This window comes from Diorhabda sublineata, chromosome 5 (genome assembly GCF_026230105.1).
Source record: "Diorhabda sublineata isolate icDioSubl1.1 chromosome 5, icDioSubl1.1, whole genome shotgun sequence".
NCBI classification, from domain to species: domain Eukaryota; kingdom Metazoa; phylum Arthropoda; class Insecta; order Coleoptera; family Chrysomelidae; genus Diorhabda; species Diorhabda sublineata.
The window spans coordinates 22,471,631-22,498,988 of NC_079478.1; the positions used below are offsets into that span (position 1 = coordinate 22,471,631).

Here is a 27,358-nt window from a genome sequence, read left to right on the forward strand (position 1 = left end):
ATATAACGTATGTGACATTTGGGATTTAACATATTTTGAAGTTTTATAGTATTTTCACCAATGAATGAATATTCAACGAACTTCTCCAGAATTATTAAGAAACCATAATTTCATTAATTCATTTATTCACTACTATCCATGTTAGGTTCACCAGGATAATAATAATTCTTCGTGAGAATACAAAAGAAAGTCCATCAAGAAAAATAATTAATAAATCAAGTCTTCAGAAGAATTGTCCACAATTTTTTCTTTAAAAATGAGTTAGGTCTGAGAGTAGTTAAAGAAGATAAGGACTTGCCGGATTTTGAAAGATCAACTTTTTATATTTTTCTTTTCTTAAGAAATTGGATTTTAATGCGAAAAACCTGAAACATTTTATTATTAGAATAAGCATAAATAATTGTGTTGCAAAATAACTAGAAAATAAAATAAAACTATTTTGCGATTACCAGCCTACCATTGTGAGATGTGAAAAAATATGTTGCAGCAGAAAATGAAACATTTAAATTTTCTGATGTTAAAAATATTGTTCACTAAGCTATTCAAAAAATTACAACTGACAAGTAGAAAAACTGTATTTAACCTGTCCAGGAAAAGGTTGAAACCAAAATGAGGGATGAAGACATTGACATTGATGTGCAAGTTTAAACCCTCATTACAAATGACGACATTGAGAATAAGGAAATGTGTTTATTGAGATAGAAAATGAAGATTTCATTTTAATGTTTTAATACACACATCTCCATATTTTCAATTATTCTTAATTTATATTATTAATCATCAGTATGAAACCGTAATTTCTTCCTTAAGTGCGGTCCTGTTACATGTTCCCTGATCACGTGCACTATGCGTGAATATACTTTGATTTACTATTTTTCTTTCATAAATAGACTCGTAGCGTCTAAAGTCAAATATGACTCGGCTATGGGAGTTAAGGGATAAAATACAACGACCACATTCAGGCAACTACTAGAGAAAAAAAAGGATACGTTAAATGTGCAGCAAATATAAAAATAATATTATGAAGTTCACATCCGAAAACAATGTTTGCAAAAGGCAAAGTAAAATAAATATTGTACGCTTCGAGTGCAACGACAGAATAAAACTTGGTTAAATTATTTTCACAATCTCTTTTTATAATGAAATTCACTGCTGTTTTCTAACTTTTCATTATAAAACATTCAAATGCACAACAGTTTTATATTTAGCAATTTCCCTTGTTCAAGTGCAAAACAGAATTATATTTTAGCAATTTCTCTAGCGGTTTAAATTTAAAACTGAAATGCGGTGTAATGCTGCGACGGGCTCGTTTATGAAAAATCATTCGGCGTGCTCGCCGAAGAAAAAAGTGATTTTCAACGTTTACCAAGGACTACGTGATATCTTTCTATCAGTAACACTGTGTGCATTCTTAAAAAGGCGTTGAAAAGAAATAGAAGCCTCTAGTCACAGCCGGCGATTAGTAGAGCTTCCTACTTCGATATGATGTGGAAACAGAATAATTGAAATCAGAGAAAAACGTATCTAGTGAAACAATCATGCGAAAAGTTGAATACTAGATTTAGATCATCTGATTACTCAGTGTGTTGTGAATTAACGTAACTTATATTTCATATAAAAGCTCTTGCAAATAATTCAAGACATCTGCATAAGTCCATCAGAAGTATACTGTATACACCGTTGCTCCAAATTCATAAAAATTTTCAAGTTTGTTATCCATTAAATGACTGTAAAATTCCTAGCCGCTAATTGCAATTATTAAGAATAATACGTAATTTATGGTATCGCTTCTCGTATAAAGATGATTAGTAATGATAAAAAACTCATTAATTTTTTTTGAATTTAGTGCTAGATGATCAGGATTTAGTTTTCAATAGATATGCCAAGAAATTTGAGGTGCGGTTATTAAATAACGAGACTGGTGTCAATTCGTTCAAGACAAGTTCATGTCTCCCACAGATCCAAATCTTGTCTTTTTAATGCATATTTGAACTTAGAAAAGAGGTAGAACTCGCACTATGCACAATCCGGAGTAATAGGTGGGTGTACCTGTACTTGACTAGAAACCTCGTGACAGACAGTGCGAATGAGGAGTCAGTTTCAGTTTTACATACGCTTTTCGCATGTTACAATTCTAATGAGAAATTTTCCGCTCACATTCTTTGTCTATTTATATAGATTCAGCAATCGCATGAATAATCAGCCGACGGTCAGATCGAAAAAGATTACCATCTTTTTAGATATTTTCATTTTTAAAGTGGAAGGACGACTTGAACGTGAATCATCTTCAACATTTTCTCGGTCTTCTTGAAAACGATTAAAGCACTCAAAAACACTTAGATGCGACGAATATGCATTACCATGTATTTGTTTCAATAATCTGTAATTTTCAGTAGCACTTTTCCCAAATTTCATGTGAAATTTCACAACAATCCCCTGCTCTACTGAAAACCGAAAAGACAAACAAAGGCCACGTCTACACTGGTTTGTCTGAAGACACAGTAAAGATCACTTTCGAAAGTTTAGACTTGAGGCTGAACAACTAACTAGTTATTTTCCATTGCAGTGGAAATTAACTGAAATAATCGTTGAACCTGAATATTAATACTCCATAAACGATATATTTAAATAATTTCTAAGGTCTATTTATTTATTTTCTAGAACTCTTGGAATTCTTATGGGATATATAAAGGGTTTGTGTAGTACAATTTAGTTCAGTTTATAATAAATAGTCGTAGTGAACAGACCGAAATAGAAAGTACTCAAAGAATTTCAATGCATTATTTAATTTAGTTAGTTAGTTAAGTCATAGTGATAAGCGAATTATTATAAGTTGGTTAAGTGTAATTAATAGTATTTAAATAAATTAAGAAGTAAGAGACAGTGTTTATTATTCACCTCACGAATAGGAATTGTACAAATAAATTAGAAAAACATTATATTATTTTGGAAAACCATATGCAATTATAAATATGTGTTTATTTGTTTATCTCTACTTAAGTAGCAACCCTCGTATAATTACGTGGAATCTGTTCAAATTCATCGTTACGTGATAAAGTGAATAATAAATAGTTTTCTACGTATCACTTTGATGATCAGTATTTGAATTATTCGCCTTCGCAGTAATTAAGATCCACATAAAGACATAAATTTACGTGCATTTACGGATCACCACGACCGAGTAATATGCCAATTCATCGCCTCGTAAGTGTCATAAAGTGGCTTCGCCTTTTGATTTGTGCAACAAACAATTGTACTATCATTTCAAATATAGTATCAATTACCGATAATATCTCTGACACGAAACACTATAAGAGGTTGCTTGATGGATATTAATAGTAAGCAAATATGTAACCAGTAAATTGAAAAAAAAATTAGAAGAGGTATACCAAAGCCACGGTTGCCTATCAGCATAAAAATAGTTGGCTACTCATTCAAGAGCTTAGATTGTCCAATGCAGGAGGTTGGCATCCTTGGGCACCCGTGTTATACTTCGTATGGTAGTTTAAAATAGCATGTATAACTTTATGAAGGTATATGATATCTTAAAATAAAAAAAAATTAGAATTAATAATTTGATATATATATATATATATATATATATATATATATATATATATATATATATATATGTGTATATATATATATATATATATATATATATATATATATATATATATATATATATATATATATATATATATATATATACCGTGTGATGATTGACGATTTTTTTTGTCCAAAATGGAAGAATTGGATATGCCTGACAAGTAGTTTCAACAAGACGGTGCCACATGCTACACGGCACGCGAAATAATGGCCAAATTGAGAGCCGCCTTCGGTGAACAGTTCATTTCACGTTTGGGGTCCCTCAATTGGCCACCTAGATCGTGTGATTAAATGCCTTTGGACTATTTCTTGTGAGGCCATCTGTAGAGGGATAAACAAGCAATGATAGACGCACTGGAAGCCAATATTGAAGCATTCATTCGTGAAATACCGGCCGATATGTTGGAGAGAGTGTGCCAAAATTGGACCACGCGCATGGGTTATCTAAAGTGGAGCCGAGATCAACTTTTGCATGAAATAATCTTCAGACATTAAATTATACTGATCGTTCTATCGATTCCAATAAAGATTTCATCAATTGTTACAAATTTTTTGCGGTTTTTTCAAAATCAAATCCTATACCTCTCAAAAAATCACTGATTATAACGTAGAAGTATGCTGTTGACTTTGTTTTTATGGCGGATAATTGGCATAAATAAAAGTTTTTGAGTAAATTATGATTTTGTATAGTAAATAAATCGAGTTATATGTGCATTATGTTCAACGATATTCTCAAACATCACATCAACTGGGGTTAAAGGTTGATGCTGATGGAACGGAGACAATAGCACCCTGTGGATGCAACTATTTTGAGCCTCGAAATAAACTTGATTGATTACTGTGTTTTCATTACAGGCGAAAAGAATTATTTTAGATTGATATTATGTAATGTCAATCCAGAAAGCATTATTCATCTCGAAGAAGTCTATTTGGAAGAGGATCATTATTCCTTTTTTTTATTTAGGCGAGTAGAAGTTGGTATCGGCTTTGAAGTATTAATGATTAATTTGAAAAATTTCTGATGCAACTTTGCATGAAAGATGGTCTCTTAATCCGTATAAACCAGAAAACTTATGTTTTATACAATGAGAAACTTATTAATAAGAAAATTAATTGATTTGCCAATTTACCTTTATTCAGTTTGTGGTAGAGTAAGTAGTACATTACAATATTTGATGATGGAATGAAGAAATATAAAGTAGATGGAGATTTTTAACATAACATAGGAAATACTTTCATTATTTCTACAACGTACATATATCAATATTATTTATTTCATATTATTTCTTAACGTAACGATCACATCTGTCTAGGAATTTGTAATTCTACTTCTCCGGCTAGAGGCTCTTCTTCAGGTATTCGGCATCAGTTAAAGAATATAAATAACTGATACTTAGATAGGGTGAATAATTAATATTAAATTGGACGTTACCAAATGTGAATAAAGAAAGGCGGGAAAGCCTGAAACACATAATGAAACGAATCAATGAAGCTTAATAAACTATTTCCATATACGAATCTCCAAATCAATATTTACTACTAAAAACAATAAAAATGGTTTCAACAAATAATAAATTTATTTAAAATTATCATCAATTGCGTATCCAAAAGAGCACAACAAATAAAAAGCAGTTATAAAATTTATAGCAACTCCGATTTCTATATATTGAAGATAAGAGTGGGAAGGCTGGTATGGTTGATGTCGATGCACCAGTTAGGTCCTTGGCGGTAGTCAAACTCTTACCTGCCAGCTGTGGAACTGCGGGAAAACCAAATATAATAAGGAAGTGAGCGGGAGCTCAGTTGAAATTACTAGAGAAGTAACGAGTAGGTAGATCAGAGAGAACATAAAGGAGCTTATTCTCTAGCATACAAAAAAATTAATTTATATTTTTTGAAAGTAGGTAAGTAGGTAGGAAGGCACTAATCTCCAAATAAATAGAAAATACGAATTCACACGAAAATAAGTACACAAAATTAGCTCAAAGTGAAAGGAAATTATTGAAGATAATTGGAATTTTTGTAAGCACTATTGTTGTAAGTTGAAAAGTCTGTTTCAAAATTATAATTTTTAAAAGATGGATAGAATTTGACGTTTCGATTTTTCTTTAATCATTATCAAAATATTTCATTTTATAATCTATTTTTTTGGTTGGCCAACACTCACACTCACAACTCAACTGAGAGACCCATTCATGCATACCCTACTAGTAGAAAGAATTCATCTGATCTGGTAAAAAATTCCATCATCTATAGACCCAAAAAATTCTTCAATCAGTTACCTTCGGTATTAAAAATGGCAAATACATTTAATAAGTTCCGAAGATTGACAAAGACATTTCTGCTTGAATGACCTTATTATTTTGTGGCAGAATTCTACAATTTACCGTAGACTCAATAGAATAGAATAATTTAATTTAATGTGTAGTAAGATATAAAATTGTGTTGCTTTGTACATGAAATTATAACATTTTCTATTGACAATAAAGCTTATTTCTCTCTAACAGCTGTCTACTGTTCTCTGAATTCTCGTTTGTTACCTTCACCTAAAACTCACAGGTTTTGTATATCCTCGTATCACACTCGATCGAAGGCTTTGCTGATTGAAACCTTGAGGTGTGTATTCCACAAGTTTCAATATTTGTTGTTCGATGTTGAGTTTTCATCTTAAGCCGTTCTGTCCGTAGTGTATTCAGAACTATCGTTTGTTCGTTGACAATTCTCGGTATTATTCTCTCAGCAATTATACTCATAGCAGGTAGCATATTGATCGGTCTGTAATTTTGTGAAAAAGTGGGATATTTTCAGGATTTTCTTAGCATGATTGTACCCGCTTATTCTATCTCGACGGAAAGTGGAACTAAGTATAGAACGTGTGTTGTCTGTTTGAAGTAGGGTAGGAGGCAGACTGGGGCTTTGGATCGTCTTTTTCTTATTTTCAAGAATGCGGAAAAATACTTCGAGAATTCATATATGAAAATATATTATGAAAATTATCAATTATAACGTTTTACAAAATTTTAAAGCGTTAGCAATACTATAAAAAAAGATTGAGAATTGCAACAAAATCCATTCCAGTGAAAAATATTCATTATAATATCTATAATATCAAAAATGTACTTATCGATACTTAAAAACTGATCAAGAACTAAAGAAAATGGGAAATCGATTGCGAAATGAGCTCAATTTCTTCAAAAATATTGGGAAAAGAACTACACATTGAAAAACGGAACGATTATAAATGCAGAGAAGAATATTTCAATACAAAATAATGGATACATACTTTATTTCAACTGAATTTAGTAGCTACCAAAACTATTCATTCCAACATCAGAACGGATCTGTTTACAAAGTACTTCTACAAAAAAATTGAATTATATACCAAATTAGTAAGTAGACTCTGTCTCTCTACTGAATAGTCTAACCAGGAAACTGGAAAACGCTATAGGGTATAAAGAAATAGTGCTATGTCGATATTGAGGGGGCCTTCTCCAATAAGTTAATATATTCCATCCGTCAGGCACTGGTAAGACTAGGAGTTGATTATGGTGAGTTGTACTATAGTAACCGTGGATAGTCCAATTAACAACATAAGTCTAGGGGATAGACCTATAAAAGCAAAACTGGGAAAGGGTGCGCATAAGGCGGCTGTGTATCGTCATTACTATCGGCATTAGTAATCGATCATCGGTTTATCAATATAACCAACGCCTATGACCCTGTGATAATCGTTTGGGTTAAGCATGATAATATCGCATGAAATAAAATGCCAATCTGTCTTAACAATTACTCAGAGATGTTGTATTAATGAAGGTCTGAGCATGAACTCTTCAAAGACCACTCTATCTCTCTCACTAGGAGGAACGAGTACGTCCCACAAACCATCAGAATGACCAGGGTTAAACTAGTTTTTGTCATATACTAAATATCTTGAGGTGACCTTCGATAAGAGACTGACTTGGAGACAACACATTCAAGCCGTAAGCCATAAAACACGAATTACACCATACAACTGTTGTCAGAGGAACATGGGGATCAAAATCCAAAATAATGAACTGGAATGAAGACCTTCATAGAATGTGAATGAATAAAGTGGACAATAAAGGTCTACAAGGAACAGAACATGAATCCCGGCGACCGACAGCATTCTAAAGGAATATGAGATGCCCATAGATATGATCACGGATGCTTTATCAAAAACCATAAAATAATATATTATCATATTTGTATGTATGTGAAAAACTGCCATTGGAAATACAAACTGACGAATTAGAGAATCCTAAAAATGTACTTTTGAATTAAATACAAATTACAAATTCATGATTTTATATTTGTTTTGAAAATATAAATTTTATTTTATGGTCCAACGGTTTGTTACTTTCGATATTGCAGAAAAATTAATATCAGAATAAGAAACTTATTGAGATATAATTTTTCATTTTATGATGCACGAACGGAAATTTCTGATAATAGAGGAATAGAGATATTCCAGACTTTCTTTCCAATTCAAAGTCATTAATGAAGCGAAGCAGTCAGTGTGAAGGAAATTCCTCTAAACAAATTCTTCTCTAACAAATGTTTGAAAGATTTAATAGTGGAAGTAGGAAATTCTTAGCACGTCGCGCAGGAAAGATCAGTAATTAAGAGAGCGGAGAATTTGTCAAAGTTATGAAGGGCTTTTCACAACAATTTTGTTGAAATTAATAAGGTTATATACGATGTGTGTATAAAATAACGCAACTCGATAATATTTCGATCTCTTTTTTCTCAAAAAATGTTGGCCATCTGAATGAGAAACATGCGAAACAAAAAGAATTAAAATAACTTTCATTACAGGTTATGCTCAAACATATATCCACCTTTATTATTGGAGCAATCAAATCTTCTAAGTAAATTTCTTATGTGCATGTCGCTGTCATTCTTTTTGGTTCTACAGATTCTAAAACTCTTCCGATTCTGTTCTTTGTAGTAATCTATATCTGTTTCGAATATTTCCAAAGGAAAAAGTCTAGTGGAGTTATATTCTGGTGAATGAATCGGCGAAGTATTGTACTGTGACGGATACACAGCCGCACTCCTTCTGACGGCGCCATTCAAAAGATAATGCGGTGAAAATTATGAAAAAAATAGTAAGTGGCTCTATCTGCTGAATAACCAGTAAACTATACTTTAAAAATTTCTAATAGGATTTGGTTATTAGTAGTTACTCTGGAATGTGAACGATGCAAAAGTAAATATGGGAGCACACAGTAGATATTGGAGAATGTCAAGCGGTAGAAAATAATTTTGGAGGTATGAAGTGGAGTGATAATCACCAAATTAATGATAGTGCTGCAATTATTATAATAAATGTCGTTTAATAAAATCTAAACTTACCCACGAAACATTACAGTACCAACAATTGAACACCAGAAAATCGTGTTTGAGTTTTCGCTTATGCCTAATAAAGTGGAAAAGATCATTTAAGAGGAGGAAATTTATTATACAAAAGCTTAATCGGAAGTTTACAACCTCTCACGTTGACAAAATGTCAAGATCAGGACACAATCGACGACAGCTAAACAGCCTAAAATCCGTACTTATATTGGACGATAGCGACAAAACCCTCACACAATTCTGTCTTCAACTAAAATTTAGAGGAATTATCGCTTAATCCAAACACTTTAGAGAAATCATGTCCATTGAAATTTTTTCAATGTTAAGTCAATTTTTCAACAAAATGAATGATTGTTGATTAACAAACAGTTCACAAACTTACTTCATCGTTCTAAAAACAAAAAGTATTGAAATCATTGACGTAAAAAATTTTCTTTCCGAGGAACTCTTTCTATATACATATAAAAAAAATTGCGCCAATATTGATTACATATACGCTTCATACAAAATGAACAAAAAAGAAATGTTATAGCCAAATTAACCAACATTTAAACTAACCATATTCATGAATGGAATGGTCAATAAAAATAATTATCTACTATAAGTGTTCGGGGATGTACTTATAATCGAAAGCGTTATAAACAATAAAAGAATGCTTTATGCAGGGTAATAAATTAATGTTTATTAATGTAGAGAATATATTTTAAATTACAATTCTTTATAGTTATCTAAATATCAAAAATAATTATTCATATTGTAACCATCAATTATGGCAGTTGAAAACAAAATCAATCTCTTAGCGCAATAGAGTGTACAATATTCTTGGTTAGTCCGTCTTTAGCCAACACAAACAAACTGGATGGTTTTCTCACGCGAGAACATGCCACATATAGTTGTCCATGGTTCTTCCAAATCTAAGCCACATACAGACAATGCCTGGCCTTGTTTTTTTTTCGCCTTGAAACTTGCCAGTCAATATGATGGCTTCTATAACGTTTTTCATTAATGTTTTAATGACTAATCGTGTGCCATTACATAGCCATGGTGGGTTTAAGTTACGAAGGAGAATAATCGGTGATCCAACTTTCAATTGTAAATTGTGTGGTGGCATGCCTGGCAAATCCAACGAATTTAAAAACTCAATTGGATAATTCACAGTCTCGTTGGTATCACAAACTGCATCGATAGATTTATATGATATCAAGTCCCCAGGCAACAACTGTTGTATCTTTGAACTTAATCCATTGACGTCCACTTTTTTACTTGCCAAAATCGCTCTTTCTGCCAGCCACTTATGATTCAAATTGATTTTGAACGTGGAATTAAATTGTTGACAGTTTGCAGCAATATTGTTAACTATTTCTGTTGCTCCAAACGACGTAATTTGAAAACATGAATTGAATGTGCGAATTGACTTTAGGAAAAGGCTAGAATCTGGATCTGTACCGATAAGTAAACCGTGTAATGGTTCAGGTGTTGTTTCAATTTCGGTTAGTTGTACTTTTCCTGATGAGCAACACATCCCAACTGGCTCATTTTTAAATTTAAGTGCATGACAATGCGGGCATTCCTTGTCCAAAGAACCAATAACCACTTTGGAATGAGCGTAATATTCAGGCTCATATTGGAATGCTAGTCGAAGAAATGAATCTGATGTAAATGCTCGAAAAAGTTGTTGGCGTTGTTGGTCAATGCCGCTACGTCTATTTACTATGAATCTGCGCGTTTCTCTTCGTTCAAATTGTCTTTGTTGATTTCGTTCATCTCACGCCTCTTGCGATAGCGATTCACGTAACTGCGCCATGCTTGCATGCACATCTGTATTATTTTGTTGGATTACCCTTAACATTTAGGGGGATGAAAAATAGATGTTGTCCGATTCTCAGACCTACCCAATATGCACACAAAATTTCATGAGAATCGGGAAAGCCGTTTCGGAGGAGTTTAACCACAAACACCGCAACACGAGAATTTTATATGTTAGATAAAACTTAATAATGATGCAACTCTAAAAACTAACTCGAGTACTTCTGAAAAAGAAAATCGATCTTTTGATAGCATATCAAAAATAGGTGTTAGATAAATCGTAAAATGAACCAAGTGATAGAAGACCTCCACCGTTTCGTCTTTACCTAGACATAAAAAATATAATTAAGTATGTCAAATTGACACCGATTCGAACTTGTAGACTTGACTAATAAAAACATCATAAGTTTCAAGTCATGAAAATTTTAACAATATATAATAAAGTAATGAAAGATAGTTTTAACAACTAGAACAGTTATTAGAATATGATCATTGTTTCTCAACTCTCTGTGATCTTCAAATATAAAACTTTATTCATCTTTTTCAAGTACTAACTATAAAAAAGTTATCGCCGAATTAGTTTAAGAGAGACTTATCACTAACTTTTCTGAAAATGTTACCATGGAACCCAAAATATGACGTTTTAACAAAGAATGTGTGATATTATCCAGAGTATACACCTAACAACTTTAAATATTGTAGTATACTAGTTGTCGAAATACATTATAGCCAAAAGGTAATAGAAAAACTTGCTAGCAAGTATATGAATATATTTGAAATTACATTGTTAATTTTGCCTTTGGTAGGCGATAAAAGAAAAGAGAATACTTCTATTTTGAACTATTCAAATTTAGTGGAAATTCCACAAATTAATTTATGTTTGATGTAAGTTATACCATAGACTGCGAACAATATAGTAAAATGTCGATTGCCATGTTCCAAACCACTGTCGTTTACTTTTGACCTGACGACGTGAAAAATAAGATCACTGGGAGGCAGTATACCCTATAATATCGTAATCAGCGAGGAATCGCGATTCAGTTTAGGTTCGCTCGACAGCCGTATAATGGTAAAATGCCACTGTGAAAAGCAACGTGACATTGGATTTATCGTTAAAAGGCATTTGCTCAGAAATTTTACATTTAAGTTTTGGGGGCTATTGTTATAATGCTATTTATATTTATTTGAGGCAGCTGGGCATTATGGTGATGATGTCTCACAAGTCTCTCTACTGCCTTTTTTTACATAGGCGTCCAGGATACCTGTTTCAACAAGATAATGTACCTATCACATTATTCTACAAGGTGTTTACGTTTTACAGTCACTAGACTCAAATCGCATCTAAAATATGATATAGACCAGTATACTCCAACATTTTTTCCGAGGGTCACATTGTGAAGTGGTGTAATCCTAGCGGGCCAAACATTTTCCATGGGAATTTAGTAAGAAACATTTATTTAACAGTAGCATACTAACTTTAAAGAATAATTTTAATGAAAAGACTGCATATATTTAGTTCCTAAATCCCAGTCCAGTTGAGGTCAAATTGTTATGCTTCGATTACTAAGATTACTTTCAAATATTTATCTGAAATCAAGATCTCACATGGATTTAACGTTCTCCATTTTCGAAAAAGTGTGGATCCAAACATGATTTCAGCATATTTTTTTAGGTGTATTAACTTTTTGTGTGCAAGATAACTATGAACTATAACTATGTTACTTTCTTGGAACCAATTTTTGAACTGTCCATATAATGAATCGTTAGTTGATAGCTCAATGAATTGAAGCTGAGGTTCATAATGAGCGTTATTATGTGGAAACTAAGTACTGACATATGATATGTTAAAAACTTCAAATTGATTGAAGTGTAGCCTAGAAATGATTTTTCAAACGTAATCGTTGGGTAAGCTAACAGTGTTTTGAGTAGAAAAGCTCCTACATGATTCAAAGAGGTCATAGTTCTTGGATACCCAGTGCTTCTGGAAAAAAAACATAGTGGCATGAGAAACTACTAGCTGTTATTAACTGGTACCATTTTCGACTGGTGACAATGAGCAATGAGCAATTTTAACAGTTCTCTCCTAGGAGCAACATCCCCTAGAAAGCGTCTGTCCTTATTTTCAATATCTTCATAATGGATAAATCGTAGAATACGAAATAGTTTTTACAAACCGAAGATATTCTGGAACTGCACAGTGAACAGAGACATAGAAAAGATTCTATTTTAAGGTTATTTTTTTGGTGTTAGTCTAACAATCCCCTTAATTGGCTGACCTTACGTATTCATTGGTATGTAGTGTTAACTCTTGTTTCTATCATTTTTTTGTCTTTTGTTGTCATTATCAAAAATGACTCAAAATGTCCTTTTCAATATCAATTGATCCTCAAACCCTTCTTTCTTTTTGTTATATAATACGATCTTCGTATTTGATTTCATTGTATTGAGCACTCAATTTGTTAGTTTTCGCAAAAAATTTTTCGATTTTTCTTAGTTTTGTTTTTTTGACAGAAAATTGAGTTGTTTTTAGTGGGGCCAAGAACGAAATATTCTGAATCAATGTGAACCTATTCAATCTACTTCCAGGTGAAAATTCTACCTGTTGAAAGGTGAGCATCATTCAATTTAGACAGATTTTAATCGATAGATTCGCGTTATGAGAGAAATTATTGAAGAATCATTAGAGTTTTTGTAACTTTATTCATCCAAAATTGTTTATTATTATTATTATAAATTAGATGTTATCTCTTCATACCAGTATATTATTGTATTTTTATACCTTAGACACCCCCAGAAAGGGAAACCATACTGAAGATGCGTTTCGAACAACAAGTAGTAGTTGTTAAAGAAGTACGAGAATCGAGCTACTTAGACACATATTTAATCGCAAAACAAGGGGAGGATAATTTTTGTTCCAAGTTTTCTAGAAGAAGGCGGTTGAGCTTGTGGGGTCATTTACAGTAAATGGACAATTCAAGACAAGTAAAAAAAGTTTGGCAAGCCAAAGACTACAAAAAAACAGAGGAAGACCAAAACATGGTACATTGTGATAAGAAAAGTTTTGAAGAAGAAACAGCTGACATGAAACGAAGCAATGAAGGTTGCTATGAAAAAGAAGAAATAGTGGCTGGAACATGACCGTGTTCTTCAACCACTTTACCCACACGCCTATTTATATCTAAGCGTGAGGAGCGCTGCACGTACTTGTTAACTGTACAGCACTTAGACTGTAGCAGTTGCTGATTTTTGGTAGCACAAAACGGTATTTTAGTATAAGGCTAAAAGACATACGCCACTATGAATAATCTTTTATTTAGCAACTACTTTAGGTCGTAAAGCTACAGTAGTTGGTGCCTTATTGACTTCTGTCGATATAAATTAAGACACTTTCAGGATAAAAAGTTATAATAAAATATGACTACACTACACAAAATGTTAAACACAAAACTTGTCCTGCGCCCAAATACAGTAAATAACACTTGAAATGTAAATTGAATAAAAGGACTATGTAAATTCATCAAGAGAAATTAATTTGACTTTTCATTTTTAAATGCACTGACAACTCTCATTTTTTTTTGAGATCCGGTAGTCGTAAATTTATTAATCATTTTTGAAAGATCATCGATTCTAAAATCGAATGATCATTCATTGGTTTGAGAATATAATTCTCGAACATATTGGGCCCCTTGAAACTTGAAAGGTTTCAAAATGCTCGATAAATGGGACTGAAATAGCATTAAAATGTTTGTAAGCATGTCAATATCGCACGGTAAAAATTAAAAATCGAGAAAGGGAATGCATTTTATGACATTAAGAAAAATTAACGATTCCTATTGGAAACTACATTATAGTAACCAATGTAACTACTAAAAAAATGTAAACAACAAGGTGGTTCATATAACTTACAAGCCTATGTTAAATATCAGTCACTTTTCACCGAGAAGTGACTCATCAGACTCAGGAAAAGGGACTATTTTAGAGATGGCTCTGGTGTATATACCAGTTGCTGTTTTAACTTTTACTACCCTCACATTCCCATCAGGCCCCGGCATCATTTCGATGATTCTTCCTGTAGACCACTGTAGAGGGAGTAGCATATCCTCTTTAAGAAGAACTAAAGAATCAACTTTCAGATTAGGGAAAGACTTAAGCCACTTTGGTGGATTTTGTAATTGATTCAAGTATTCAGTCGACCAGCGGCGCCAGAATTGTTGTTGTAACTTTGTACATTGTTGCCATAGTGACAGCCGATTTTCAGGGATAGTGGTATTATCTTTTTCAGGAAAGAAAGTTAGGCTAGCGCCGATAAGAAAATGACCTGGGGTCAAACATTTCAAGTCAGAAGGGTCATTAGATAATGGTGATATAGGTCTGCTATTTAAAATTGCCTCTATTTGGGCTAGAATTGTAGAGAACTCTTCATATGCTAATTTGGAGTCTCCAAGAATTTTTGACATGAGCTTTTTCGAGCTTTTTATTCCGCTTTCCCATATTCCTCCAAAATGTGGCGCTCTAGGAGGTATGAATTTCCATTCAATTTTGGAATGCGATAAAAAATTTTGAATAGAATCAATATTATTTTGATTTTTGAAAAATATTTCTAAATTTCTAAAAGTGTTATCAGCGCCCTGAAAATTAGTGGCGTTGTCGGAATAAATTTTGGCAGGTTTGCCACGACGGGAAATGAACCGTTTTAGGGTCAAGATAAAGGCTTCAGTTGATAAAGAAGTAACAGCTTCAATGTGAATAGCTTTAGTGACAAAACATACGAAAAGCGCAATATAGCATTTCACCAAGGGAGTCCAGTCCTGTTTTTTGAAACGGTCGAGCAGGGATGACTCTATCTCGTAGAAGTTCTGCCATAATTTGTGTATATGGCTTAGTTGAAAAACGAAAACACTTATGACAGCTTCGAATAGGCTTTTTGGTAATTTTTAAACCATTTAATGGCCAGAAATTTAGTCGAAAATTGTACAACACTGTTTGAGCTCCAGCGTGTCCAAGCCTTTCATGTTCAGCTTTAATCATTAAGTTGACAGTTATATTTTTTGACGGCAGAAGTAATGGATATTTTTGGTTAAAAGAAAGGTCAGCGTTAGCAAGACGTCCACCGACTCGAAGCATTCCTTTATCGTCTAAAAAAGGTTTCAGCTTATTTATTTGCTTATCAGATAAAATTTTATTCTGTTTAATCTCATTAATTTCCTTTTGAAATTTAGTTTGTTGTAGGGTCTTGATTATAAAGATTTCAGATTTGCTCAATTCGGATACTGTCAAAGGACCAGAAAATTTGTTCAATTCTTACAATTTCTGATGAACCTATGTACGTACGCCATTGTTCTTTGCAACTTCTTATAACAGGAAAATTTAGAAAATAAAGTTAAAAGAAAATTTTCTTCTGTTGGGGTAGTCATGACGACAGTTTTTGTTTCGGGAATGTCAGAAAGATGAAGGTTTGGGTATGCAAAATTATCAAATTTTGATAAATCGAGAGTGGGATTTGATAGAAATTTCGGTCCATGCCACCAAAGTTTATTAGAAATTAAATTATTTGCGCTAGTTCCACGTGACACCAAATCAGCGGAATTATCGATAGTATTTACATACCTCCATGAATGATCTTTAGTTATGGCTTGAATTTTAGCAACTCTGTTGCCTACAAATACTGTCCAACGGCTGGGTTCACCATTGCGCCAGCATAAAGCGATCTGGCTGTCGGACCAGAGATTTACAGAAATAATATTAATCTTTGTTTGAAAGTTTTTATAAATTTTGTCCACTAAATTAGACAGTAGGCTGATAATTCTAACCGAGGAAGTGTAATTGTGGTAGAAACGGGGGATATACGCGATTTTGCAGAAATTAAATTACAGGCAACAGAATTGTCAGAATAAATGTTTCGTAAATACACGCATGCGCCAAAAGCTTTCAGACTCGCGTCTGAGAAACCATGCATTTCGATGAGATTGATAGATTTGTCCAAAAAAATGAATCTTGGAATAGTTAATTGAGATAGCTTAGAAATATTGTTGACGAATGTATGCCATTTTTCCAGTATGACTGGATCTGATATCTCTGTGTCCCAGTCAAGTTTAGCTTGCCATAATTGTTTGACCAAAAGTTTTCCAGACAATATTATGGGATTATAAAGTCCGAGAGGATCGAAACATCGCGATGTGGTTGAGAGAATTTTTCTCTTGGTTGAAAAGGTAGTGGGGACAGAAATGTTCAAATGTTATCAGAAGCTGGGATCCAATTTAGGCCTAGAACTTTATTTTGAGAATTTTCTAAATCAAGACTAATGCATTTTTCAGGATTTTGTAAGAAGGAAGAATTGTTTGAATCAGAAATTTCAGCGAGAACGTTTGAGTTATTTGAGGCCCACTTATGTAAATTGAACCCGTGATTTCCTAATACAATTTTTAATTCTTGAATTAATTTTATCAATTCATGTTCAGAATTTGTACCTGAAGTTATATCATCCATGTAAGTTTCGGATATGAGGGCGTTTGCCGCTAAAGAGAAATTGGAACTATTATTATTTGCAATCTCTTGCAATACTCTTGTCGCTACAAACGGAGAGAAATTGCAACCATAAGTTAGAGTTGATAACTCTTTGCACTGCAGGGGTTGTTGAGGATTTTCTCGCCATAATATATTTTGTAAAAAACGATGTTCTGTGTTTATAGAAATTTGACGAAACATTTTTTGTACGTCAGAAGTTATCGCAAACTTATTTAGCCTGAAACGGCAAAGAATATCGAATAGATCTGGTTGCATCTGGTACCCTTTCAAAGTTATATCATTTAAAGAAACACCTCTTAAGGTAGGGCAATTAGAATCAAAGACAACACGAAGTTTTGTAGATATACTTTGTTCACGAATTACGCATAAGTGTGGGATAAAATATTTTAATTCGTTTTTTGAATTAGTGAGGTTAAGAGTGACATATTTTGCATGTCCCAAGTTTACATAATCAGAAATAAATTTACTATATTCAGAAAATAATTCTGGATTTTCATGATTCACCGAGTTTATGGTGTTCTTTTTCAGATTTCAACGGGAAATTGACTTGGAACCTGCCGTTTTCCAGAATTTGTGTGGAATTTTGAAAAATAGTTTCCGCTAGTTCGTCGTCAGACGAGAGAATACTCTTAGAAGGAATTTCCTTCTGTTCCCAAAATTTAGAAAGAGATGAACTTAGGTCTTTGTTCGATATAGAAATATGATTACAGCTTGTAAACACGGAATCATTATTTTGAATATTCACGGAATTAAAAGAAGCACTGTTTGGAATAGTTCCAGCAATTATCCAGCCTAAGCTAGTATTTTGTAAACTAGGTAATTTTTTACCGAGATCTATGATACCTGGTGTAAGAAGTTTCTAATATAAATCGGCCCCAACTAGAATGTGAATCTCCGATGGTATGTTAAATTCTGGATTGGCTAGAATAATATCAGTAGGCAGAGGTACCTGGCTTACGTTAATTTTTACTTGTGGTAATTTGCAAGTAATTTTTGGCAATGCTGCACAAGGTATTTCAAAGTGTTTGATCGGATTGGAATGTGGAAAGAATTTTAAATGAACCATTTTATTTGTGGTTGATACTGTTTGTGATATGCCGGAAATTTGCAGTGTTTTTTCAAACGTTTTCAATTGTAGTTTATTTACCAGTTCTTGTGAAACAAATGAGTTTTGGGAACCGTTGTCTAGCAGAATAGTAGTTTTAAATGGGTTATTGTGAGAGTCATACATAATTATTTTAGCCATAGCTAGAAGCACGTGGCATTCAGTGGATAGAGCAGATAAGGATTGTGTTTGTATAGCAGATACGTTAGAATTATTATCTTGTGAGTTTTCGTTGGTTTCAGCATTATCATAATTCTTCTGTGGTCTAGAAGGATTTTGTCGATTATCAGTAGCCTGGTGAGAATGTGAATTTTCGTCAATTTGACGATTAAAGTTATTATTTCGATTATTTATCGATTTGGTGTGAGGATGTTGACCATTTGTCGTATGTACATTGGAGTGAATAGATTGTGAGTTGTTATAACGGTTTTGGGAAATAGAACCATTATTATTATTATGTGCATTATCATTTGCACGGAAAGAGTCAGAATGGAGATAAGTATGATGTCTTTTTTGACATATTGAACAAGATTTTAGAGATTTACAATCCCTTGTGATGTGGCGACCTCCTAGACAGTTTTTACAGAGATTATTCGAATGTATGAATTTATATTTATCACTGATAGACAAATTTTTAAATGATTCACACGTATAGATACGATGTGAAGCATTTTTACAATAATAACAATGTGATTGACTGTTTGTAGGAATCATAGAATTCACGTGAACAGTTGTTTTCGAATATTTGGGACTAAACTTTTGTTAATTAGAAGTAGAAGCTTGAATATTTTGAGTGCGCTCTAGAATACCACTACGTTGTTTCAAAAAATCGAAAAAATTCTCAAGGGACGGGATTTCACCTTGTTTTTTACTTTGTTCAAATAATTTACGAGTTGGTAGATCTAGTTTTTTATCTATCCAGAAAATGAAAATATAATCTAATAACTGTTTTGGATTTAAATTTAGTTTTGACATTGATTGTATAATTTTATACATTTTAGCCGTTATTTCACGTAAAAGCGTAGGGCAAGTTTTGCTCACAGGTTTTTGTTGGTATATTTGATCAATTAAGTTATACAGTAGAACACTTTGATCATCATACCTTTGTTTTAAAGTATCTATAGCTATTTGAAAATTGTCATCACAAAGTTCTAGATCGTCTATCAATTGCAAGGGCTCGTTAGAAAGGGAAGCTTTTAAATATAGCAATTTTTTGATATTTGTTAAGCTATTGTTAGAAATAATCAGATTTTCAAAGAGTTGAACCAATGAAGGCCACTCTGACGTCTGACACTTAAATTTAAACAAGGAAATATCAGGTAACTTGACGTCGATATTACAATTATTATTAGTTTGACTCTGAGAGTTTGAATTATCGTTCGATGTCAATTCATCAATCATTCTAGATAGTTCAGAATTAGTTGTGAAATATTTTTTCTCAACTAAGTCTATGTCTTCGTTATCTGATAATTCATCCTGAGAGTTTTCAATAAGCATTTCAATTTGACCTTGAATATTTTCATATTGTAAGAAATACTTTTCAAGCTTGTCGCGTCTGTTTATACATTCATTCATAAATGCAGTTTCATTTGTAACAGTAGATTGGGAAGTTATCCAGTTATTCATTCTGGTAATAGAAGATTTCACAGATCTTCTCTGTGTTTTTAAATTTTCCAGAGATATTTTTTGAAAATTTCACTTGCAATTGTACGAAATAGAATAGATTGGAATTTTACAATTGAAACTTGAAATTATACTAAATTGAGTTCGAATATTTGGAAATATTAAATGAACTAGCAATATATTGATTTTTTTTAACGCACAATGCACTTGGGAAGATTAAAGGTTAGATCCTACCTTGAATACTGGAAGTTACTGCTGCTTAGGGACACAGGAACTTGAATATCTTGAAGGAAGTTGAATTTTCTGTGACAATTGCATATAATCTCGAAGAATAGTATGAAGAAAGGCTCTGTAAATACCTTTTTTGCTATCCGGCTCGAAGGACCACAAAGATGGTTGGAAAATGACCGTGTTCTTCAACCACTTTACCCACACGCCTATTTATATCTAACCGTGAGGAGCGCTGCACGTACTTGTTAACTGTACAGCACTTAGACTGTAGCAGTTGCTGATTTTTGGTAGCACAAAACGGTATTTTAGTATAAGGCTAAAAGACATACGCCACTATGAATAATCTTTTATTTAGCAACTACTTTAGGTCGTAAAGCTACAGTAGTTGGCGCCTTATTGACTTCTGTCGATATAAATTGAGACACTTTCAGGATAAAAAGTTACAATAAAATATGACTACACTACACAAAATGTTAAACACAAAACTTGTCCTGCGCCCAAATACAGTAAATAACACTTGAAACGTAAATTGAATAAAAGAACTATGTTAATTCATCAAGAGAAATTAATTTGACTTTTCATTTTCCAATGCACTGACAACTCACTCTCATTTTTTTTTGAGATCAGGTAGTCGTAAATTTATTAATCATTTTTGAAAGATCATCGATTCTAAAATCGAATGATCATTCATTGGTTTGAGAATATAATACTCGAACAAATAGTAAGATATCCATTACATTTGTAAAGTGCGGTATTCAATTTGAAAAGTCGTTGTGAAACACTTTTCTAGAATTGTTGAAAATACATGTAATTTCGTAAATAAAATCTTTTCAGTATAAACTATTTAACAAATCCTGTTTTCTCAGTCACCGAGGCTTTACTTTCGTTATTAAATTATAACGAAATTGAGATGTGCTCTGAAAGTAATTTTGAATTTGACGGTCCCGACTAATACAATGAAGCAACTAACTCAAGGCTCAGATGCGAATAATTTTAATTAGCGGTGCCGGGAAATAAATTCGATAAAGGTCCTAATTACATCAGTACCATCAGAAATACTAATCTCACAATGTAAAAGGATACTTGTAAAAGTGATTTTGGTTTGGGATATTCCTTCAAGACATGGTGTTCTATTATTAGCTTGAAATAATGGATATTTATGAATTTTGAATAGAATACTATATCTAACGTTAGACGTGGAATACGAATGGATACTTTTATGGGCAGAAATAATTAAAATATTGGTATATCAGTTGGATGTGACGGACAAAAATATAATCATATCTTTGAAGCTGAGAGTCACATAAATTGTTCACACAATAACTCTTGATGACAATATAAGTATTTGTTTCAGTATGATTTAAACCAGTTTTCTAATACATTATTGAATTTGCGTGTTATATCATCAAATATCTTAGCGACTTTTTTGATTATATAATTTTCTAACGACTACTCTAATGTAATGCTGAATTTTTTGTTATTAAAATTATGTGACTATAGGGGTAAGGTTATGATAATGTATGAAGTCATATCGACTTATTTGAATTTCTGCTTGTCCCAGCTTTAGAGAAAAATTTATGGATTATCTTCTCTATTCTGAATTTTTATCTCTTGACACACCATCGTTGTCAATCTGTAATGAATTTTTGTTAATATCATCTTTAGGTTGATGTTCGATATTATTTTTATGACTTGTAGATACTATTACTTAATTATTAGATTTTACTGTTTTATGGAGCACATCTAGGAAGAAGTTTATTTCTTTTTTAAGTAATTTTTTTGTAAATTCTTGTACTTGGCTCATAATTAATAGGTGGATCTCTTTTTTCATCTATTATTACAGTTATGTAATTCTTCATAGTTTTTTGATTAATTTGTGCGTATAACAATTTAGTTTTTTCATTATGCCGCTTCGTATAATTATTTAATGATGTTTGATTGATATTTATATTTAAATTTTTGTTTTGTTGTACTAGGTATTGAACTATTTTATATTCTAATATTGCATCATAAATAAGATGTTAATTATTGAAAGAATTTTCATATTTTTCTCTTAAAATCCCTAAATGTTCTATAAGCGTAGAATGAGGGCACACCATTAGATGAAGGATTATCAGAGGTTACATACTTTTATTAATATTTTATGTGTAATAGTCCAATCAATGACCATTTTCTGAAAGTCATTACTTTTCGACTTATTCGGAGGGAAATTGTCGGTTTTAAGGCAAAAACCACGTTTTTAGATTGTTAGACAAACGGAGTTATTGCTTGTTCAAAGTTGATCGGTATTTTTGAATGGAAAGTTTTTACGTACAATAATCGAAAATCAATGCATTTCTCGTCCAAAACTTTTTTAAAGTCCCTCAAAAAACTTTTATTTTTATTTTTTTAAAAAGTTTCTAGCATTAAAACTAAGCAAATTATGAAGAAAATAATGTCGATTTCTATTTTTTCGTTACAAAAAAATACTGACAATCTTAACCTCTCTTCCACCCCATTTAAAAAAATCATTGCCACTTCACTATTCGTTTTATTCATGTCCTAATAATACGTTCTGAGCGTTTGACCAGGTCAAAGTTATTTTTGAAAAAAATTGAGGAAATTATTTTCCCAATTTAACAAAAAATCGTATTTTCTTCAAAATAACTTGAAAACTATTAATAGTACGCAAAATTTTGTAGAGTAGAAAATAGATAGATACATTTTCATTAAGTCTTTATCAAAATATATATTAAAAAATCAAATTTTGAAACAGAAGAGACCTGAAATCAAGAACATTTAGAAACAACAAATATATCACAAGATCTAAGAAATAAGAAATTAAAGAAATTTATATTGATGAACACACATACTGGCTATATTTGAGGCCTAGTTGAACTTTCAATTATATAAAGTATACGGAGCAACATTTCAATGAGCACACAAGATATACTTGTGATTTTGACCTGTAAAGCAGCAGCCGAAGAAGAAATTTATTTCTTGTAACTAGGCTAATGCGATATATTCTTTTAAACCATTGGAAATATATCACCCGGATTGCTCAGAATTAAAAATATTCGCTCATTGCTTCACCAGTTGTGATTCGACTTTAGTGTTATTTAATAAAGGAAATAAAAAGTTTATTAAGCTTTAAAAAACGACAAGACTAACAAGATAAACACCAAATTTTCAACAGCCGCAGTGATTGATGATTGATGATATTATAGAAGCTGATCAGTATTGCACTATAATGTTGTATGGCTAATCAAAAGATATGCAATCAAGTAAAATGGAAAAAATTAGTAATTTTTCTGAATATCTTGAAAAAATGAGTCATTTATAAAAGCTACTACCAGAAAAAGTGTTTTCAAATTAGCCTCCATCGTGCTATCAGTTGGGCCTTGAACGGGCATATAAAGGGTGTTTACTTACAAACTCAATTGGGAAATAAAAATATTGGCCCAATTGATTGGGGGTGGATAAATATTGCAGCCAATAAAATCTTCGGACCAACCTGCACCTGAAGAATTACTCCGAATGATGTTTTGTAGCTGCAAAAAAGGGTACCTTGTAGCGTGTGGTTTCCGCAGGATTGGATTATTCTGCAGTTCAGCTTGCATGAAGTTCAATAGAAACAACCGCGTCAACGCAGTCTCCATTATGGACCAAGAAGACGAGATACAAGACGAAGATGAGATGGAAATAAAAAGACTTTAAGAGGAAGACGAGAGTAGCGAGGAAAATTAATTTTTGTATTTATTTTTTGTAATAATGAAAATTTCTTAAGCAGGGGTGCTTTCCATCCTTAAAAAATGAAAAGCAACTCCGAATACAGAGGTAATTTTGAAGTAGAGAATAAGTTGAGCCTAAATTTAAATTTTCAAGAATTGGGTTTTCAGGTTACTTAATAGCAATTTCCATGTATTTTCATATATAGTTTTATGGTGGTTTTTAGTTCAAGCTGTATAGAGGGTATACAGAAACTAAATCCAAATTTTTATGCAATTAGAGGCTGTTTAATCAGTTAGATAACTGTTTAATGAGATGTTAATCATTATTTTCTAATATATCTGTCACAAGGGGTGGTTGTTAAGGGCCGAAACTGAATGAATGATAAATTATAAAAATTGGCATTGACTTTTATTTATCTGATACAAATATGATTTAAATTGATTACATGCTCCAATCTAAATTAGAATTTTTTTCCAGTATAGGGGTGGTTTTTACCTCTAAAAATGCAACCGTCGGCTTAGTGCAGATTTTGAAACAGAAGGGGAAGTTGAACCTAAATCCAAATTTTCATACAAATGTATGAGATAAATATACACTTTACACTTTTTTGTCGTCATTGATTGGACTAATATACTAATTCTTCAATTTCTTATTTTTTAGACCTTTTGATATGTTTATGCTTCTAAATGTTCTGGATTTTAGGATTTTAGAATTAGTTTCTCTCATAATCATAATATAGATAAAAATTTGACGTTTAGAGTTCTTTCTCCAAAAATATTTAAATAAAGACTAAAAGAAGTCGAAACGTCAAATTTGGATAACTTATCAAACATAAGTTGCTGATCCATGTTTATGTATGAGATCAGACGGGCTCAAAATCCGTGTTTCTTTTTTCGTTCGGCAACGAAACTGTGCAATGTTGAAAACTGCGCAGAAAATCTCTCCGATTTGGGGGACCGTATAAAAATTTGGTATTTGAAATAAACTGGTTCATTTCCTAAGTCGTAAAATCTATTGTATAGCTAGTCTAAATGCCACTTTTTGGATGATTCTACCTTAATATTAATTTTCACATCTTTTAACAAGTTTGACGGTTATTTGTGCATGTTTTATTGAGAAATAATTTGTTGAAAACGTAGAAAAACAAACTTTACATGTGTATTTTCAATCCAAATGAGTCACATATTATATGAATACATGATATAATTTGAAAATTTCAAATTCTATATAACCTATATATATTTAAGTGCACAGTATCACAAACCACAGTATTATACAATATTTGTTTTGTTACAGGATATATTTCAACTACACACACCTGCAGGTGGAGGTTACGGTAGAAATGAACCGTCAGAGATTCAAGAGGACACCGTTTCCCAAGAGACATCCCCATATAAAGTGACGTTTGTAGAACGTGGCAGCCTTTTCCATTACAGACAAACGCAAGAGAGCGTATAAATTCAGTTTCCACGTGTGAGGCTGGTTAATTTTCCAAGATCTCGCTAACAATTTTGAAACGTATCTTGTTACAGTCGTACAAGTAAAATTTATATTAGTTCTCACTACTTTGTTTTTATTCCGGTTTTATAGGAATTTTCAGGAAGTTTGTGAATAAAAGTAGTTTACTCCCGGATGATGATGTTTTGAGTTTCATGTAGGTAGAACTATTCTTATTTTATGAATGAATACTAAGTAGATAAATTACAGTGTCTTTAAACGACATTAATTATATCAATTTAATATTATTATATGCTTATCTTTGGAATGATTGAAATCATATGAACTAAAAAACTTAGTATATGCAAAAAATACTTAGTATTTGCATAGTACAAAGTTTTTGTCAGTTATCACATTATTTTGATTTAAACTTTTGTTTTCAATAACTATGAGGGCTTTAATTCAAGTTTTGAAATGTGGCATTTGATATGAATATGTCAAATTTGACATTGTTATCATAATGGTCGACATTTTAAATGGTGAACGTAGTAAGAACGATTTTTGGTGATGAAGCACTATCTCGAGTCCCCGTGTTTCTTTGGTTTTCCGAGATAAGTCATGGTCCCACTTCGCAACAGTATGAATTTCGTGAAAGTCGTCCTTAATCGGCTGTTGTGCGTTAAGTGATATTGCAAGATCTTCATGTGACATACCGTGAGACTGAAGCATACTTGGGCAGCAGTTCTACTCGCAAACATTCAGTATTGCATATATATTTAGCTGTCAAAAAGATTTCTCCACGTTGGATACCGCATAATTTGACAATCGTTGATATAAATATTCCATTCTTTTTCCGATATGTAGATGATTGAATTACTGTTGTACCAAGGAATCAAATTAAAAACATAAGTAAAATCTTCAATACTTATCATGAAAAACTTCAATTCACAATCGAGGTTGAGTAAAATAATAAAATCAATTTTCTTGATGTCACATTATATAAAATTAACAATAACACAAGAACAGAATGGTATACGAAACCAACTTGGTCCTCAAGATATTTAAACTTCAATTCGTGTCATTCTATGTCACAAAAAAAGATCAGTGATAATAAGATCCTGAATTTAGATGCTTAGCTATTTAAAAAGCAAAAGCTGCATTGAAAGAAAATAATTATCCGGAATAACTGATAACATAAGAAAAGAATGTACAGATACTACAATCAAATCAAAAACAGAAACGAAAAATCGAAAAATAAAATATTTTTCCTTACCATATGTACAAGGACATTCTCAACAATTATCGAATTATTTCAATAAATATGATATTAGTATAAGTCATAAAGGACATAATACATTATCCAAATATTTCACTAAATTAAAATCTAAAACACCAAAAATCAAAAGAAGTATTATATATCAAGTGCCTTGTACTAATTGTGACGCTCTCTACATAGGGCAAACATCTCAGTGTTTAGAAAATAGAGGTCATCAATACGATAAAAAAATAGAACTACATTAACGAACCATGAAATGTCAAAAAAGTCTAAATTCAATATAAGGATTCAAAAATTCTTGAAACGGAATCTAATACACGAAAAAGGTAATTTTTAGAAATGGTTCACATTCATAAGAACGAAAAAGCTATATATGATAAAAAAGATCTAAATAATTTAAGTAAATTTTATAGTTCTATTTTGTAAATTCCAATAAAACTACAAATAATTTAATAGATTACTGCTATATAATTGAGATGTAGAGCCAAGGAAAAATTTATTTTTCTTATTAGAACAAAGTTCTAAGTATATTTTATCCTTATTTTGATATTCATGATGAAGGTGATCTATAAATCAATATAAATAAGCAAATTGTCATTGTCAATATCATATTTTGATAAAGAAAAGTTGTCAAAATTGATCTTTCTTTTAAAAATTAT

The 27,358-nt window shown here is 31.9% G+C and overlaps 1 protein-coding gene across 2 annotated transcripts in view; it reads left to right on the plus strand.

The window, feature by feature from the left end:
• LOC130444258 (5-oxoprolinase) overlaps nucleotides 1-25,548 on the plus strand; it is a 169,458-nt gene extending 143,910 nt beyond the window's left edge. For both annotated transcript variants that reach the window (XM_056779321.1, XM_056779322.1), the window contains exon 18: nucleotides 25,283-25,548. In XM_056779321.1, coding sequence (XP_056635299.1) covers nucleotides 25,283-25,444 — 162 coding nt within the window. In that variant the 3' untranslated portion in view covers nucleotides 25,445-25,548. The remainder of the gene's footprint in view (nucleotides 1-25,282) is intronic.
• The last annotated feature ends 1,810 nt before the right edge of the window (nucleotides 25,549-27,358 follow it).